The 18485-nt window shown below is 42.1% G+C and overlaps 2 protein-coding genes across 2 annotated transcripts; one reads left to right on the top strand and one right to left on the bottom strand.

Annotated features, from left to right (window-relative positions):
* Positions 1-2195: 2195 nt before the first annotated feature.
* On the top strand, positions 2196-4780 carry egr2b (early growth response 2b). The gene is made up of 2 exons (XM_084342135.1): positions 2196-2607; positions 2899-4780. The coding sequence occupies exons 1-2, from the start codon at positions 2436-2438 to the stop codon at positions 4065-4067; spliced, it is 1341 nt and encodes a 446-aa protein (XP_084198261.1). The 5' UTR covers positions 2196-2435; the 3' UTR covers positions 4068-4780.
* Positions 4781-10704: 5924 nt separating this feature from the next.
* Positions 10705-15091, bottom strand: adoa (2-aminoethanethiol (cysteamine) dioxygenase a). Its single transcript, XM_084342105.1, has 2 exons — positions 14548-15091; positions 10705-12673 (listed from the first exon to the last, which is right to left on the bottom strand). Exons 1-2 carry the CDS (start codon positions 14881-14883, stop codon positions 12215-12217), a joined length of 795 nt encoding a protein of 264 aa, XP_084198231.1. The 5' UTR covers positions 14884-15091; the 3' UTR covers positions 10705-12214.
* Between the last annotated feature and the right edge of the window lie 3394 nt (positions 15092-18485).

The following is an 18485-nucleotide window of genomic DNA, read 5'->3' as shown; positions in this document are numbered from 1 at the left end:
ATGAACATAGATATTATACACTTTGTTATTTCTAAATACCTCCAGAAATCTTTTTTTATTTTTCAGTCCAAACTGAATTAGAACTAACTTAATTAGATCTCCATTTGATTAAGGACATTTTTATATACATGACCAATAGTGTGTCTACCTTTAGAGTGCCACTCTAATGTACACGTTACAATATGTCATCATTTGCCCAGACAGATGGTGAGATCATGACATAAAGAAGCATATCTGTTGTATGACATAGATACGTTTGTGTTAACACTGCCAAATGTTTTCAGCCGTGTCCTTGTGACTGTTTGTTGGTTTGTTGGTCGGTTGGTTTGTCAGCAGGGTTACACAAAAACTACAGAACAGATTTCCACACAGATTGGATGGAGGATGGGTCTTGAATGGACCTCATTGACTTTAGATGTGGATCTGGTTAAAGGGACGGATCAAATAACTTTTTCTCATCTTCTTTAACATTGTGAGATTGAACCTTTTTCCACATTTTCATTAATTTCTCGGGGAATAATTAATGGATGTTGATGAAAATAATGTGGCATATTTAGGTGGCTGGTATCTATGAGTGAGTACAAAAGTTAACTGTTGGGCCTTGGCGGAGGTATGCGCTCTGCTAGTTTATATTGCTTTAATTTCTATTCAATTGATTTTTTACATTTTATTTGTATTTTCTCTACCTTGTCTGCTTTTATTTCTTTTTGTTGAGTGCACTGTTGTGTCACCTGGCTGCTGTAGTCACATGTGAGGAAGATAAATGCTGGGCAGGATTTTATCTCAGAGTCGGTCCACTCTGCTCGATCCTCTGGTTTCCTAATATTTGGTTAATTTAGTGTTTGTCAACCAGCGAGGTAGATTTTTGCCATCCATGTAGTGAAAAAGAGTTTGCAGTACGCACAGTGTCAGCAGCAGCAGGGCCGGTAACAGGTTCCTCTGACATCATCAATGAACATTTGACTTTTCAAAGGATGGACAGCCCATCATCAGTAGTCAGCCTATATTTAGATCGCAGCATGACAGTGGCTATGTGTGATACTGCTGTGCAACACACACAAACACACAGAATGGAAACTATATTCCACCCAAGGTGCCCGATATTTTTTGTTTTCTGTCTGTGAACTTTCTCCACCCACGAAGGGACTTTACAAGATAAAAACAGGGCAGGAGTCTCTCTCTCTCTATCTCTTTCTCTCTCTCTCTCTCTCTCTCTTTCTCTCTCTCTCTGTGTGTGTGCGTGCGAGTAACAATTCCTCGGAAGGCCACAGGAGGGCACACAACTCTCTGAGGACTAATGGACAGACCCTAACAGATTCTGTAGTATTAGAATATTTTCGAGGAAAATAAAAAACAAAAGAATAAATAAAAATAATGTCGTGTGAGCATCAGCAGTATGTGATAAAACACATACTATGACTATCAAACATTACTATACTGATGGATCATAAATGTTTTTTTTTAAAATTATTTGTTTATTTGTCATGGCCCACCACCACTGCCTCTATAAATAGTCTGTTGGTTTCCTTCAGCTGGCTTTAAATATCTGTAGATGACTATATTTAACTGCTCAGTGAATCTGTTCTTTCCTAGAGCATAGTCAAATCGCACTGACACAAGTTTCCGAGCCCGTGAAGCCTATCGCACCCAAAGGAGTAAATTCCGCTCCTCTGTCCGTTTCATTTGTTTGTGGTTATGGCAGAGCGACTTTCTCTCTCTCTCTCACACTCAGCTCGGCAAAACTCGTCACTTTCCGATTATCATAATTCCGGAATAAAAACCAAATATGGAGAACGGGGGGTGGCCCCAATTACCGGATTCACCCTTTTATGGGTTAAGAAGCACAACCGGAATTCCTCTTTTCACATCAGGGTGCGATCAGACGGAACAAACAGAGAAAACATACAGAGAATAAATGGCATTTAAATGAAACGTGGAGATATTAAAGCTCTGTGTGTCTCTGTGTGCTGCTGTGTTGTTCTGTGTCAGTGTATGTGTGTGTGGCACTGAGTGGAAAAAGTGTGTTTATCTCTCCGGGAGCGGCGGGTTCTCCATTCACAAGTGATTCCCTTTGTAATCGTCACGGAGCCTCCCGGCCAATCAGAAGCGGCAGCGCCTCTCCGCTCTAGCGCTCATCACCCCTCCCACTCCATATTTGGGTAATGACGTAGCGGCCGTATTCAAAAGGTTCCCCATATATACATACTGGTGTCCGGGCCCCCGTTCCCAATAACAGTTACTTTACACGGTGTTAACTTTGACAGCAGAGCGCATGAACCGCGCCAGACACACGGAGCCCATCCTCTCACAGCCGCTGACACACAGGGACATGCAGTGGTGACCCACGGCCGGCCCGGTTCTACACTGTTGTTGGTAAAAAGCTTTGAGGAAAAGAAAAGAAAGACAAGAAGGAGAGAGCGAGCGATCCGTCCACGATGACGGCTAAAACTTTGGAGAAAGTGCCGGTGAATCTCGGGGGGTTCATGCATCCCGGTGCGGAGAGTGTGTACTCCGTGGATGACATCGCCACCGGCTTGCCGACCTCTGTGGCGATCTTCCCCAACAGCGAGCTTGGAGCGCATTACGACCAGATTAATGTGGGAGCAGGTAAGATGACACTATGGCTCATTCATCTATAAAAAGTTGTATCCTGAATGTTTCACTGTGCTGATTACAACTGCAGACCTCAAATACAGAAGATCCATCTGTTTGCTTTAGACTTTCGTAGTTAAAAAAAGTTAATTAAAATGTTTCGTACATCAACAGACCAGAGTCTGTGCGTAATGGAGCAGAGACGCAGCTTTCGCTCACTTAAGCCCACTTCCCTGTGTGCTGTGAACAGCTTAATTAATGTCGTTGTGCTGCCTCACTAATGACCTGTTTTGTTTTGGTCTGCAGATGGCTTGATGGGCGACATGAGTGTAGAGAAGCGCTCTCTGGACCTCTCCTCCTACTCCAGCGGCTTCTCTCAGCCCGCATCCCACCGCAACCAGACCTTCACCTACATGGGAAAGTTCTCCATCGACTCCCAGTATCCAGGTAACTGGAACCCCGAGGGAGTGATCAACATCGTCTCGGGCATCTTCAACGTGGCCCAGCCGCCGCCTCCTCCTCCTCCCTCCTCCTCAGCATCCTCCTCCCCGGTTTCCTCAGGATCTCCCAATCACTTCTCCAGCGGAAATTTGAGTTGCACCATGGCGGCTCAGAACCAGGCAGAGATGGACCACCACCACCACCTGTACTCCCCACCGCCTCCATACTCCTCCTCTGGCTGCGGGGAGATGTACCAGGACCCCTCGGCGTTTTTGTCCACCTCTGCCTGCCCCATCGCCTCCTACCCGCCCCCCTCTTACTCTTCACCCAAGCAGCCCGGCAGCTCAGATGCGCCGGGGCTCTTCCCGATCATCCCCGACTACTCGGGCTTCTTCCAGCCGGCTTGCCAGCGGGACATGCACACGGCAGGTATCCAAGATCGGAAACCATTCGGTCCATGTCCGCTCGATTCATTCCGTGTCCCTCCACCCCTGACCCCCCTGAACACTATCAGGAACTTTACGTTGGGGGGTCCGGGTGGAGGTGGCTCCGAGGGAGGGCCGCCGAGGATCCCCTCTGCCTACAGCCCACAGAACCTGCCCCTGAGGCCAATCCTGCGGCCCAGAAAGTACCCGAACAGACCCAGCAAGACTCCCATCCACGAGCGGCCGTACCCCTGTCCGGCGGAGGGCTGTGACCGGCGGTTCTCTCGCTCCGACGAACTGACGAGACACATCCGGATCCACACTGGACACAAGCCGTTCCAGTGCCGGATCTGTATGCGCAACTTCAGCCGCAGCGACCACCTCACTACGCACATTCGCACGCACACGGGAGAGAAGCCGTTCGCTTGCGACTACTGCGGCCGCAAGTTCGCCCGAAGCGACGAGAGGAAGAGACACACTAAAATCCACCTGCGGCAGAAGGAGAGGAAGTCCTCCACGGTCTCCTCTACGTCCTCCTCTTCGTCCAGCAGCTCCGTGGTGGAGCGGCCGTCAGGCGGCATCAGCGCAGGCACCGGGATCTGTTCGTAGTTTTCCCAGAAAAAACTTTATTGTCACCATGGCAGCGTGACGCACACTAACCCCTTATAAAAAGAACTCTTAAACAATGATTGTGAAATTGTTGTGAACTAGCATAAACACCGGGGTGGGAATGGATCAGAACTCCTGTGCAGACGTGCGCAATTACGCACATCCAGCCATTCCTGCTCCAGAACTGACAGAGAGACTGACACGAATGCACTTTGCCTGCACAGTCTACTGAACATAAAAGTAAATATAGCCATTAATTCATAAGAATATACATGGGCGGTTGTAATATAAAGGGGATTGTTTTTTAAATGTCGCCAATATATGTTGCGCGCGCAACAGGCTGTGCGTTTAAATGTGAAATAACTGCAATAATGTTTTTTGAAAGGAATCTGTTTTAAGTTATTAAATTGACAATGTGTTGATTCTAACATGTTTGTTGAGGACGTCATTTCCCCTTTAGTGCCTTGCTGTGTGTCCTTTTGTACACTGACTGATTCAAGGACGCTTCTAATACAATGTATATTTGTCCTTTAATATGTAAAGACATTATATTTTTGTACACATTTCGTGTCGTGTAACTTCAAGTGTCCAGCAGCTGTGGTTCACGTGTAAAATAATGTTGAAGTATAAATATGTTGAACTCATACCGACTTGACATTTTTGTTGTGATGTGTGTTTTGAGACTTATTAAATGTCTGCGGATGATAAACACAGTTTGGTTTATTACTCATAACTGAAACAACAGCGCGGGGCAGCGGAGTCAACCGAGATGCGCTCATGGCACCCCGAACGTCGCTTGTTTGAAAGTGGCAGATACAATTATTACAAGTGTGTTATAAGAAAAGCCTTGTGTTGGAAAGTCAATCGGGTAAATCCCACCTTGAGTCACCCGTGGCATCTCTGACTCAGTTTACACCCACTCACTTTTTATTTAGGTATCACATCAGGTTATAAACAGACGTGATCTGGTTTTTCTCTGTAAAAGTTTAACCAATTGTTTTTACAGGCTGTCAAACTGTTCTTTGAGCAAAAGTCAGCGACAGGAACCAAATTTATATTTCAGCTGAAAGAGTCGAAATGATCGAGTGTCCATCTCCAACCACATCAGATGCGTTCAGGTCGCCCGTTTGTGAACCGGCTCAAGGTTTAGAGAAAAGGAAGAAAATCAAATAGAAAGTGTAGAACATTTAAAAGCAGAGATTTACTCTGTGAGAGAGGGTTACAGAGACAGGTCCACAGCAGAGTCCACAGCAGACAGGTCCACAGCAGAGAGTCCACAGCAGACAGGTCCACAGCAGAGAGTCCACAGCAGAGTCACAGCAGTCTGCCAGGGCCATCGCAAGGATTTTATAAGCAGCAGCACACCTATTTCATATTTTACTTATTTAGTTTATAGTTGAATTATATTTTCTTTACAGTGTATTTCCTACTATGAAGGTAAATTATTTTCAAAGCCGTCCCGACACTGCCTGCAACTACTACAGTTTGGGTGGAGAAATACTGGGTCCTTATATATTCATTTATTTATCAGATACTTTAATTTAAATTAAGTATCCATTTATTTGTTGACCTAAAAGTATAGGCTAATATAGGCCTACTGGAATCACACTATAAAAGAGCCGTTATGTGTACGTTTTTAAGCCCTCTCAGGTCGACATGAGGACAGGAGGACAGGAGGACATGTGTTCAGTGTTCATACTTCTGCACTTTTACCATCTGAATATTTTCCACTGTATCTTGTGTGTCTATTGTATGTTTTGATGCTGCCTCTATCTGTGTCATGTGTTGTGACTCACACCTGAACCTCTGAGCGGTGGGCAGCTGTGGTGACCTGGTTCCGTTCCATTTACTAGATGTCTGTATGTTAATAAACAGCAGGATGTGGTGTAGCAGTCATTCATGGTGTTTTAAGGCCTCATTACATTACATATGTGAGTTAAAGAGATTTTTTACAAATGTAAGAATGAAATTCTTTTAATGTGAACAAATAAAAAAAGGTTCTTTATCAAATGGGCCACTGACAGCGTCACAGAGGACAGAGAGACACCTCTGATCTGATTTATAATCTGATTCTGTTCTGACACATCTCACAAAGTATTTACAAAGAATCTGTGTAATAAGATAGATTAATCAAATAATTAATTAATAAGTAGAATATATATGTTATATTGTGATGACATCTAACAAATAGATTAAATTACAGATTTATAATGACAGTGAAACAGATGAAAAAATCATGTTAAGGCTCATTCTACTGTTTATTTATTTATTCCATTGAACAAACTGCTGTGGTGCTGGTCCGTCTCACTGGACTAACAGTGGTTCAGTAATCACGGTTTAGTATGGATAAATAATATTACCATGTACACAAGACCCAGTTCCCTGCCGGTACAGAACTGTCTTACAGGTTAAACTGCATTTTTAAGGCAGTGAAGGTCCTTTCTGCTCTGAACAATATCAGGTGTTTAATGTCTCTAACTATCTGCAGTCAGTCAAAGAAGCTACACTGTGGTGAGACTGGTTAACACCAGCTCTCTGTCACATTACAGGGCTGTAGTGACTGAGATATGTGACTGTATTGGGTCATTCAGTGAGTCTTTAGTCCTTCAACACTTCAGAAGAAACAAGAAGAAGACGGCCTGTCTGAACTATTTTATGGTTCTGTGAATGTTGGCAAATTGCAAAATTCTGCCAAAGGACTGAATCAGAACAGCTACATTTTATCTTTGTATAGATTTATTCAGGTGTTGATTTATCTGTGTCTATTTTTGTAAAGTGAGAGTTATCTAATACACACAGATGTGTAGAAAAGAAATACAGTAATAAAACAGAGAATAAATGCTGCTCACGTTCAGCACTCAGTTTATTATAAGACCACTGTCAGGCATTAAACTCACAACATGAAGCAACAACAAGTCTATAAAACCATATGAACATCATCAATGATATGATGGATGTTCCACAGCATACAACAGAAAAATGGGGAACATTTCCAGTACTGATGGCAGACTGATAAAATCCCTCTAATTCATTGTCTGTCTTGATTTTTTGTTTTGTCATGTTTCCATTGTATTTAATTGATTTTTAAGATCAGTGGTTCCCAAACTGTTTCCAACCAAAAGAAATGTAGAAATGTAAAGTTTTAACATCCACGTTCTGATGAGCCAAACATTTATTCTAGCAGGTTGCTTACCTCCTGCGTAATAATTAGGAATCCTACACAGAAGATTATGTTTACTTTTACACTTTACACAATCATTTTACACTTTACACCATCATAATCTCTTTTAATTCTGCTAGAAACATCTGGCGGGCCAAACTGAACCTTATGCCAGGCCCAGTTTGGCCCGCGGGACCCCCTTTGGCAGCTCTGTTTCAGACATATTGTTTGTTAAATGTTATGCTTGATGTTTATCTGTTACCTGTGCTTCAACTGTGTTGCTGTTTGTGATTAGCTCCTTTGGATTGGTTGTCACAGCATGTGGCTACAGTACAACTGTACTGTTTGAGGCCCGCTGAAGGTCTATGGCCAAAATGGAGCATTTTGATAAACATAGAATAGCATATATATTTCTTGGGAACTTAGGAATTACTATCTTTCGTAGTTCCTTTCAAATTTCAAATTACAAAACACGTTAACACAAGTGTTAATAAAGTAGCTTTAGCTAGAAGCTAATGACCTGTCCTTGCACATACACAGAAACAGGGACATTTGATTCTGGCAAGGACGGCAAACAAGCACATCCCTCAAAGTGTCAGACTTTTGCTTTTAAGAAGCTCGGTAGAGCCTGCAGTAATCTGCTACATCTCTATTCTTCTGACGCCAACTTGACCACAAGAACAAATGAGCTACACTGTAGACGTTCATCGTGAGCTGGACAAAGAAGGTCACTGTTCTTCAGCCGGTTCTTCATGTCCTCTCCTCACTGTCGGTCTGGTAACACTTCACTTAAACCTACCCTCCAACCCGAACAACTATATGATAGTCTGTTGTAAAGCATTCATAGACTGATTCACGTCAAGTCTATAGGCTAAAGTTGGTCATTGTTCATTCTTTATTTTTCGTGATGGTCTGTGTGCACTGCTGCACCTGCACTTGTCTAATTATCTGGAGGAGTGTTCATTTTGATGTTGTACCTGACTCACGACACATGAGGGAACATTTCCTCATAATATAACCAGCTGTTAGTGACTGTTACATTCAGACAATAAGGATACAAAGACACATATCTGACGTCTCTACTGGCAGTTGCCAACAAACGGCTTTTCTTGTTCAAGCTGCACCACATGTACTACTCATACTGATATACTGGCCTGATACACTTTACACTGGAAATTGAGGATAATTGCATTTAATATGAGCCCCAGACCCTGACCCGATTAACAGGGTCACTGTGTCTGCAGAGCCTTAGTGAAGCCAAGTGACAGTCAACGTAAGCCTCTAAATCATGAGTTTTAGCACTGTAGTGAAAGATCATGTACATGAAATAAAACTTCAATCTTAACCAATAAAAAAAGTTTTAGTTATGGACACAAATACCTCCTGAGCTGATGGACACACTCTAGCTGGGATGAAACCTGCTCTTCTGGGCTTCAGGGTGGTTTCCTGCACATGTATAAAGAAAATGATTTCAAATTCAGCTCCAGCACATATAAATATTTTCTAAGTGTTCAAGTTTATACAGATTTATTTTTTTAAGATTAAGCGAGGACCACAAATGAACAATAATGTTCAAGTCGTACCACAAATCCTTTATTGTGTTGAAGTGTGGGAGAAGACTTGGCGCCCGGACAGTGACTGACCTTTCTCCTCTTCTTTGGTCGAATCTGTCTGGATTGACTCTGTCTGAGGGTCATTGTCCTGCCGGGATGTGAATCCTCTCTCACTCTGTTTTCTTGCACAGTTTTAAGGATTTGCCTCTCCTTTTTTGTACTCATTTTACTTTCTCTCAAACATCTATCAAGCTTCTATCTGTTTAACATTAAACTCCAGTGTAACATTTGTAACATGAGAGAGTCCAACTACAGATCTCAGGTCTGTTGACCAGTGGGGTCCCAAGCATTTCATGTATGGTGTTTATCTGCTCAGGACTTTACGTTTTATAAATGTTAACAGTGTTTGTAAGGTAACAGAAAAGGGCTGATCCCTAAAACTAAAGCTCAATAGTGTTTATTATAGTGTTTGGTGTAAAAGAAAAAAACATAGAGGGGGAACAATTCTACACATTATTAACACCCACTCACTCATGTTGGGTTAGTTGTAACTCATATTAGCCTGTTGACAAATGACCATTATTGTTCATCCAGGACTATACAGACATGTTTCACAGAATGCCACACACCGTCAGTGTCAGGGTTTGATTTGAGTGAATTCACTTTGTTTGAGCCCAAAACTCATATCTTTAAATCTTATTCTCCAACTCTTTTTTGCTCTTTTTTCTCTTATTTCTGGAGAAAACTCAGGACAGGACAGGAAGGTTTTACAGCGAGTGTTTGAAAGCTCCCAGAACATTATTGGTGCCCATCTGATATCATTGAGGTGAGATGTCTGCACAGAGCCCAAAGATACTAACAGACATCTTTGATACAGAAGTATGTGCTGTCATCTGACAACAGATACAGAAGTATCTGCCGCCATCTGACAACAGAGCAGCTTCACTCCTGAGGCTGTGAGACTCCTGAACTCATCCTCAACATGCAATCAGGAGAAGTTAATATCTGTGACTTGATTATTTTGTTATCAATTTGAGTAGTTTTTGTTTGTGTGTGTGTGTGTGTGTGTGTGTGTGTGTGAGTGTGTGTGAGTGTGTGTGTGTGTGTAGCATAGGGAACTACACCTGGATTTTCATTATATAATCTTTTGTTGTACAATGACAATTCATCTAAAATCTTGAACATTAGCTGACTAATATTTCCACCAGTGGCTAATGTTGAAGTTCTGTTTACACTGTCTGTATATTTCTTACAGGTGAGACTCACCTTCAGTTATGGTTCATTTTTTAGACAGAAGTTACAACACTGTTACAACACCTCCAACCGTTTTGGAACAAGTACAGCAGTACTTGTTATTGGAACAAGTACAGCAGTACTTGTTATTGGAACAAGTACAGCAGTACTTGTTATTAGAACAAGTACTGGAGTACTTGTTCTACTTGTTATTAGAACAAGTACAGCAGTACTTGTTCTAGAACTGGTCTTTACGCACTGAGTCATTATGTACACATTACTGATGATTTTGGACTTGAAGATACTGTTGCAATATTGACATTGAGGTATTTGGTAAAAAAAATTATCCTGATATTTGATGTCAACTTTTCCTAACATTTCTGAAAAGCTTTTGAGGAGATTTCAAAAGATTTTAAGGCAAAACCACCAAACCATTTTTGGTGGCAGCAAAAAAGACCCTACTCTCTATTGACGTCTCCACCATACTTAACTTCATAAGGAATGGATAAACTTCATTCAAAACGTGACTTTGAGTGGTGGTTTGCATGGGAAACTTTGTTGATATATGAAATTGTAAATTATTAACCAAATTGTGCACCAGCAGTGGTGTCTGAGATATTATCTTGACCAAAATCAAAGTAATCAAGATCCCTCCAGGAATCACAGTATGAGACAGAATACAAACGACATGTTTCATGATTACTCCCATCTTTTTTTATTGTTCCACATACATTCAACATCACAGTAACAGAGTCATTGTCAAACTGGCACATAGACCTGTGTGAAGTCTAATTTGAGCCAAAGGAGGATAAAGATATAAGGTAAAGTAATGTAACATACAGGTTGGAATGAAATAGTGTTTATCAAGCTACATGTAAGAAGTAGTGAAGAAAGTGTAAGTGTGTTGGTTTCATAACATAAAAATATTTAAGTTCTCTAACAAATTTTTAAATACAATACTTTTTATAGACGATACTTTCTGGACCAGGTTAGAAGACTTTGTTCAGTCTTCAATATAATGCATCATATATGCCAGGGATACTTATGGAAGCCAAGTGGCATGCCCAGCATTTTCTAATTCACACAGGTGATAAACTGCTTCACACTGGGATTTTTTTTGTTTGTATATACCAATAAGTAAATTAGCAGCCAATTAGCAAATAGTAAATAAAGTTAATAAGGTCAAAAGTCTCTATGTCAGTAAACTAAGACAAATAACGAGATCTGAGGACGTCATCTTGGACTTTCCGTGGGAAACAAGGATCAACATTTTTCACCATTTAGTGAATATAAATTTAGGTGCAGCCCTAAAGAATTCTAAACTACTATGAGTTATTGGCCTGTTAATTTTAGTTCATGTTATCTGAATAATATTATTGTTTATTTATTTGCTGGCCTTCAGTCATTTCGCAAAAGTGGCCCCAGAGCAAACCAAGTTCAGCATCCCTGATAATCACCACATCACTGTGGAGTGAGTCTGATAGTCACCACATCACTGTGGAGTGAGTCTGATAATCACCACATCACTGTGGAGTGAAACATCACAGAATATGTAGAAACAGCTGAACATCAGCTTTGTCCCCTAAACTGACCAGACCTGGAAACAACATCAAAATAAAATAAAGTACATATAATATAGTGTGTGCACTTTGGAAGAGGAAAGGAGTGTTTACAATAGAAATGGCACTCTTAATAAGTATACATTCAATATTCACAAATAAGGCAGGTACGACTGGAGTTACAGGCTTCGGCATTAAGACATGTAACGATGTGCAGTCCTCTGTGTGGAAGGCTTCTCAGAGACCACACATCACAGACCCTAATGACACCCTGGCATTCACACAACATTTGGCTGACAACATTCATTTGTGTACAAGGCATATTAATCATCACAGAAAAATACCATATTAGGAATGTGAAATCCTTGGGTTCACTCGTTCCTCAGTACTGACGAGGTTGTTGACTGTTTTTGGAAGGCAGTTCAGCGGTCCTGATTCTGTGTAGAGTGTCTGAGTTCAAGCTCCTCTTTCAACAAGCTTCGGCCCTGCTTTAGCATCCTTGAGCAAGGCACTCAGTCCCCTTTGACCTTATGATAGACCCGACTATGGAATGGGGAAAAACAAAGTTTCCCCTTGTGGATGGATGGATATCTCTATATAATCATTGTCAAATGATGCAGTGTAGTTAGGGTGAGGGTTCATTCAGACTGAGACTGTCGGGCCTGGGTAGGGCTCCCCACCACACCAGAAGTCCTCTGGCTGAGGAACTTCTAGCAGCCATGCCTCCTTTTCTTTATCCGTCTCCTCTCCTTTCTGCTCCTCATTGCTCTTTCCATCGGTTTCTCCCTCTGCAACAATTTGCAGGACGTTGTAATAGTGACAGTCCCGCTCGTCATCTGGATTGTACGGAGGTGCCAGGATATCCAGGAATGCAGCCGGTCCCTCCACTGCATCGATCTGGTGGAGGTTATCCTGTACAGGAGTGAGGAGGCACGGCCCGCTGGTCTCTGAGTACTCAATGACTGATCGGAGCACGGCGCGCCGCAGGGAGGCCATCTGGAATGGAGCCAATGGAGGCTCGAAACGAGGCGGGACGGCGCTGACAGTCAGGTTATCCTCCAGCTTGTCAAAACAGCGGACGTTCACCTTCCCGTAGAGAACCTGAACAAGAGAAAGACGACAGTTAGAGGAGAATCCTGCTGCTAACACTAACACACAGGTGACCATGGACCTGACTCAGAAGCCACTGACTTGTATGTGTGATCGTTAAGCAAAGTAAGGACTTGCATTCACAATCAGAAAAAAAATCTGCTCCTATCACTATACATCTCCTGTTGAGGACAGTAGATGTCTTGAGTATGTATAACAGGAGTGAGGAGAAAGGAGAATGCTGCAACACTATTTTGCTGTGAAGCTCCAGAAATGTTTTGTGAACGAACAAAACTTCACCCAACTTTCCATCAGCATGGTGGTGAGTAGATCATAGTCACTGAATGTTCATTACTTGGTGAACTGTTCCTTTAAGCTTTGAGGGGGCCCAGAGGCCACAATTTTAGTGTTGGTCCCTACTGACACCTGTTGTAAATGGATGCTGTCAACCAGGTTCCCTTCAAGCCTGGTGCAACATGAGTTCCTAAAATAGAATAAGACTTGTTTTATTAGTCTGTGGGGGTCCCAGCGTTTACAAGAGAGGCAACAGAATCAGCTAATGATGCCGGACCCAGTTTAGTTGATAATGCAGATCCCAAACAAATCTAAATTAATGGGTGCAGTAAAGCTGGGGCTATTGAGGGCTACCTGGGCCCCAGGACAGTTGTCTGCTATACCCAGGTGATAATTCAGCCTTGATATCGGTGCATCAACAGTCTCTGTTCATAGTGTCGTCAGTGTGCACACACAACGAATCCAAGTGACAACAATCAAATGATAAACACGTAGGTGATGAAAATGCATGTGAAATGAAAAATGGACTGATAAATAATCAAGTGATTTCATTCATTTAAATTTAGAAAGTCGTGATAGGATGAAAAAAGAGTCATGTTTTATCATTTGCTGCATCTTACATTCATCTTGTATCATTCACAACACAAGGCATGCCATTTATCATATCTGTAGGGTGTCCTCAAGGCTGACAGTAACAAAAAATAACTTAAAACGCTTATGAATTAATAATGAAAGTGATAAAATGTATGTGAATTAAAGAACAGAGTGTTACACTGTCATGTGATGTGATAAACCTGACTGACATTTTATTCCAGACAGTATTTCTCTGATAGTCAACTTGCTGACCATTCATCATTTACAACACCCAAGTGACATTTATCGTTTACAGCAAGCAACTTTTGTAACTTCCAGTTGAAAAATAAAAGAAAAAAAGATCTTTCTTTTTCAACCAGAAGTAACAAAACATGCTTGCTGTAAAAGATAAACGTCAGTTGGGTGACGTGAATGATGAATGTTAACTGTGCTGTCTGTTTCTCCATTCACATACATTTGATCCCTTTCATTACTAATTCATCAGCCGATTGTTGTTGCTTTCAGCCTTGAGGACACCCCCCTTCATTGATAAATGACATGTGTTGTGAATGATAAATGATGAATGTTAGACGCACTAAATGACAAAATATGACATCATATCACAACTTTTTAAATCAAGTCGGCTTTAAATGAATCAAATCACCTGATCACACCTGACCTCCATGGTTATCATTTACCTGATGTGCACACAATACATATAAACATGTCTGTAATGTGTAGGTGAGTGATGAGAACTACATTGATGAGTATTACATGATATCAGAGTATTACATGATATCATTTTGTGAATTATAACAACGACAAATTTTATATAATCCATTAAATTGTGACTTCAGGCTTTATAAACTCTCCTAGCTTGAACAAAGTAACATCATAATACAGACAGAGGCTAACAGTGAGCCAACACCGGGCTGATTATCAGAGACATGAGGTGTAGGGTTATGGTTAGGGGGTTAGGACCTTCAGCAGGTTTAGGGTTAGGGGGTAAGGGTTAGGACCTTCAGCATCCCGTTCATGCCCGGGTGGTCGTGCAGCGGTATGGAGGCGCCGGCCCTCAGCAGGAACACCCCCATGCTGAACACCTCCGTCTCGCAGATGTGCATGTAGGTGACCGGGGGGTTCTGGAGCCCCGCGGCGGCGGAGCTCGGTTTGGGTTTCCGGGGAGAAATCTTCAGGTCGGCAGCTCTGGCCGCAGTCACTAAGGAGATGAGTTCATTGTGTTTGTCGGCGACGAGGTTATTGTCCCCGTTGGCAGAAGACTTGAAGCCTTTAAAGGTGATGTGGGCTTGTTTTGCGATCTTCTGGATGAGAGGAGTTTTGTTGTCCCGCGGCATTCTGGCTAACGGTTGTCGGTGTGTCTCTGGCTGCGCTCCGACAAAAATACAACAGTTTTTAAACGCTTTGTAAATCCTCCAGTTTCCCCCCGGAGCTGCTCCTCGTTTAAAAAACACAAAAAAGCGACTTTAATACAAAGAAAACGCACTTCATGGTGGGAACTCGTCTTTTCAGCCTCCCTCCACTCATTTTCCACCAACTCGCCTCCTCGTCTCCGCTCACTGAGCCTGCGCAGCAGACGAAAAGCACGCTGGGAAATGGAGTTTTATCAGAAAATATAAAAGTACTCTTATTCACGGTGACATGAGCAGTGAAGAGCTACATAATCCGATTGTTTTTAACAGAAATGATGCGCGCCATTTTGTAAGATTGGGGCATATACAAACAAACTAACAGTATATAATAAGATAGCCTGCATTTCCAGAAGACTACATTTCCCAGGGGTCCTGGGGATGGCCTGGGGTTGAAGAGGGGAAGGCCAGACAGGCCATTGAACTCTCCGCAGTCCACCCCGTCCAACATCACATCCTCCACCGCTGCCTTTTCCTCCTGTCCTCTTCATTATTCTCATTTTCTCATTATAACCAGCGATTTTTCAACACAGTCAGCATTTGTGTGTCTTTTTCATTCATTTTTAGCTCTGAGTGCTAAAAGATCAATGCACCTGTAGAGGCGTTCACTCCACACACCCTGCACAATATATCTGAATCATTTCATTAAATAAATAAAACTGTAAAATGACATTAAAGAAATTAAGGTAGCTGTTTGAAACATGTGCTCCATAATAATCATTTTGAGAACCATGGCAGTGACAGAATGCAAATATATGGATCTGTTAGTGAGAGTTGTCATCGAACAGTAAATCCTTTGCCTAACAAAGTGCTGTCACATTGTTACAACGTGTGTTTTATTTGCTAACAGTGTGAGAACATGACTGGTTTGCACAGTGTAGATGAACACTGCATCAGGAGAAAAAGAGGAAACCAGAGGGGATCCAGGCACAAGTACAAGAACATGTTTCAAACAAGTAAGGAAATGTTAAAAAGCCTTTATTATAGTGACTACATCTTTACAGGGCAGTTAAAGCCAACATGTTTCCACCACTTGTTCTTCATCAGGACTTAGCTGTTATTATTATACTCAACACCTTGGAGTCAACATATGGAGGAAGAGTTTGTAAGAGCAGCAGACTGTATGAAATGTTCAGACACTTAAGATGAAATATGAATGACTCACTGACATTCATTTTTCAAGGAACATAGTGTATAGTATGGTTAATTGACTTGCATTGCTAGGACCCAGAATATGTTGTTGTACACCTACATAACTGTCATTACAGACAGGGTCGCTTCTGATAACAGAGTCCAGTTGTCATTTATGGATACAGTCATGAGTCAAAGTAAGTCTGGGACAAAGTCTGGTTCTTGTTCGATGTGGACACGATTATCTGAACGTTTCTGAATGGTTCAGATCAAACATAAGGTGTTGATCTATCAGATCATAGTGGAGCTCTCTGCCTCTTACTGCCACCCGGAGCTGAAGGAAGTGAACATGGTTAACCAACAACAACAGAACAGGACTGCGTCACCTGCATCACAAACACACTAAAACACAGGACTGAGTCACCGGCATCACAAACACTTTCTGAGGAAATATACTTAAACTGGTGATCACATGTGTGCTCGTGTCTGCGTGTGTGTGTTCACATGCAGCTCAGTGTAACAGTCGGCACATTTGTGGGCGGGTTCAGGTTTGAGGAGCTCTTTACATGTGGCTATTTTTTATTCTTTGTGTGAGTAACTGAGTGCATTTGTGTGCGTGTTGCATTATGTATGATGCATTCTGCATGAGGAGGGGGGGGAGACACAAAGCAAGCAATATCCTCTTGAGAAATAATGAGGCCAGGTTCATTATGGGTACACACACACACACACACACACACACACACACACACACACACACTCAACACACACACACGCACACACACACCTATGTGTGGCTGACAGAGGCCCAGCATCATTGCTTTAGAAGATGACACGGTGTTGCTTAGAGACCTGTCTTCGTCAGATAAGACATGTGCTAAACTCATTTTAAATCCCAGAGTGTTGGACAGACACAGTTTATGAACTAATTCATTTGCTCAAATTGTCAATGTGATGGAGTTTAAACCAAAGAAACATTCTTAAAGTTTAAAGCAGATTTTGGTTCATCAATACTGATACGTTACCTTATCAAAAACATTGTATCTGGGTACCAGAAACACATCTACACTAAAACTGTAACAGTTACAAAGGAAGCCAACAAACTGTGGGAAATGATGATATAATATATATATGTATATATATATATATATATATATATATATATATATATATATACAGTACAGACCAAAAGTTTGGACACACCTTCTCATTCAATGAGTTTCCTTTCTTTTCATGACTATTGACATTGTAGATTCACACTGAAGGCATCAAAACTATGAATTAACACATGTGGAAATATGTACTTAACAAAAAAGTGTAAAACAACTGAAAATACGCCTTATATTCTAGTTTCTTCAAAGTAGCCACCTTTTGCTCTGATTACTGCTTTGCACAAACTCTGCATTCTCTTGATGAGCTTCAAGAGGTAGTCACCTGAAATGGTTTTCACTTCACAGGTGTGCCCTGTCAGGTTTAATAAGTGGGATTTCTTGCCTTATAAATGGGGTTGGGACCATCAGTTGTGTTGTGCAGAAGTCAGGTGGATACACAGCTGATAGTCCTACTGAATAGACTGTTAGAATTTGTATTATGGCAAGAAAAAAGCAGCTAAGTAAAGAAAAACGAGTGGCCATCATTACTTTAAGAAATGAAGGTCAGTCAGTCCGAAAAATTGGGAAAACTTTGAAAGTGTCCCCAAGTGCAGTCGCAAAAACCATCAAGCGCTACAAAGAAACTGGCTCACATGAGGACCGCCCCAGGAAAGGAAGACCAAGAGTCACCTCTGCTGAGGAGGATAAGTTCATCCGAGTCACCAGCCTCAGAAATCGCAGGTTAACAGCAGCTCAGATTAGAGACCAGGTCAATGCCACACAGAGTTCTAGCAGCAGACACATCTCTAGAACAACTGTTAAGAGGAGACTGTGTGAATCAGGCCTTCATGGTAGAATAGCTGCTAGGAAACCACTGCTAAGGACAGGCAACAAGCAGAAGAGACTTGTTTGGGCTAACACAAGGAATGGACATTAGACCAGTGGAAATCTGTGCTTTGGTCTGATGAGTCCAAATTTGAGATCTTTGGTTCCAACCACCGTGTCTTTGTGCGACGCAGAAAAGGTGAACGGATGAACTCTACATGCCTGGTTCCCACCGTGAAGCATGGAGGAGGAGGTGTGATGGTCTGGGGGTGCTTTGCTGGTGACACTGTTGGGAATTTATTCAAAATTGAAGGCATACTGAACCAGCATGGCTACCACAGCATCTTGCAGCGGCATGCTATTCCATCCGGTTTGCGTTTAGTTGGACCATCATTTATTTTTCAACAGGACAATGACCCCAAACACACCTCCAGGCTGTGTAAGGGCTATTTGACCAAGAAGGAGAGTGATGGGGTGCTGCGC

The sequence above is a fragment of the Pagrus pagrus genome (genome assembly GCF_965226575.1).
Source record: "Pagrus pagrus genome assembly, chromosome: 21".
Lineage (NCBI taxonomy): Eukaryota > Metazoa > Chordata > Actinopteri > Spariformes > Sparidae > Pagrus > Pagrus pagrus.
The sequence above is the reverse complement of the archived record's forward strand: the minus strand, read 5'-3'. Positions and strand labels throughout refer to the sequence as shown.

Bases quoted from the DNA above. Each gene is read 5' to 3' on its own strand.
- egr2b (XM_084342135.1), top strand. From the start codon at position 2,436: ATGACGGCTAAAACTTTGGAGAAAGTGCCGGTGAATCTCGGGGGGTTC. The intron at 2,608-2,898 runs GTAAGATGACAC...TTTGGTCTGCAG, and splicing joins CCAGATTAATGTGGGAGCAG to ATGGCTTGATGGGCGACATG.
- adoa (XM_084342105.1), bottom strand. From the start codon at position 14,883: ATGCCGCGGGACAACAAAACTCCTCTCATCCAGAAGATCGCAAAACAA. The intron at 12,674-14,547 runs GTCCTAACCCTT...TCTCTTGTTCAG, and splicing joins GCATGAACGGGATGCTGAAG to GTTCTCTACGGGAAGGTGAA.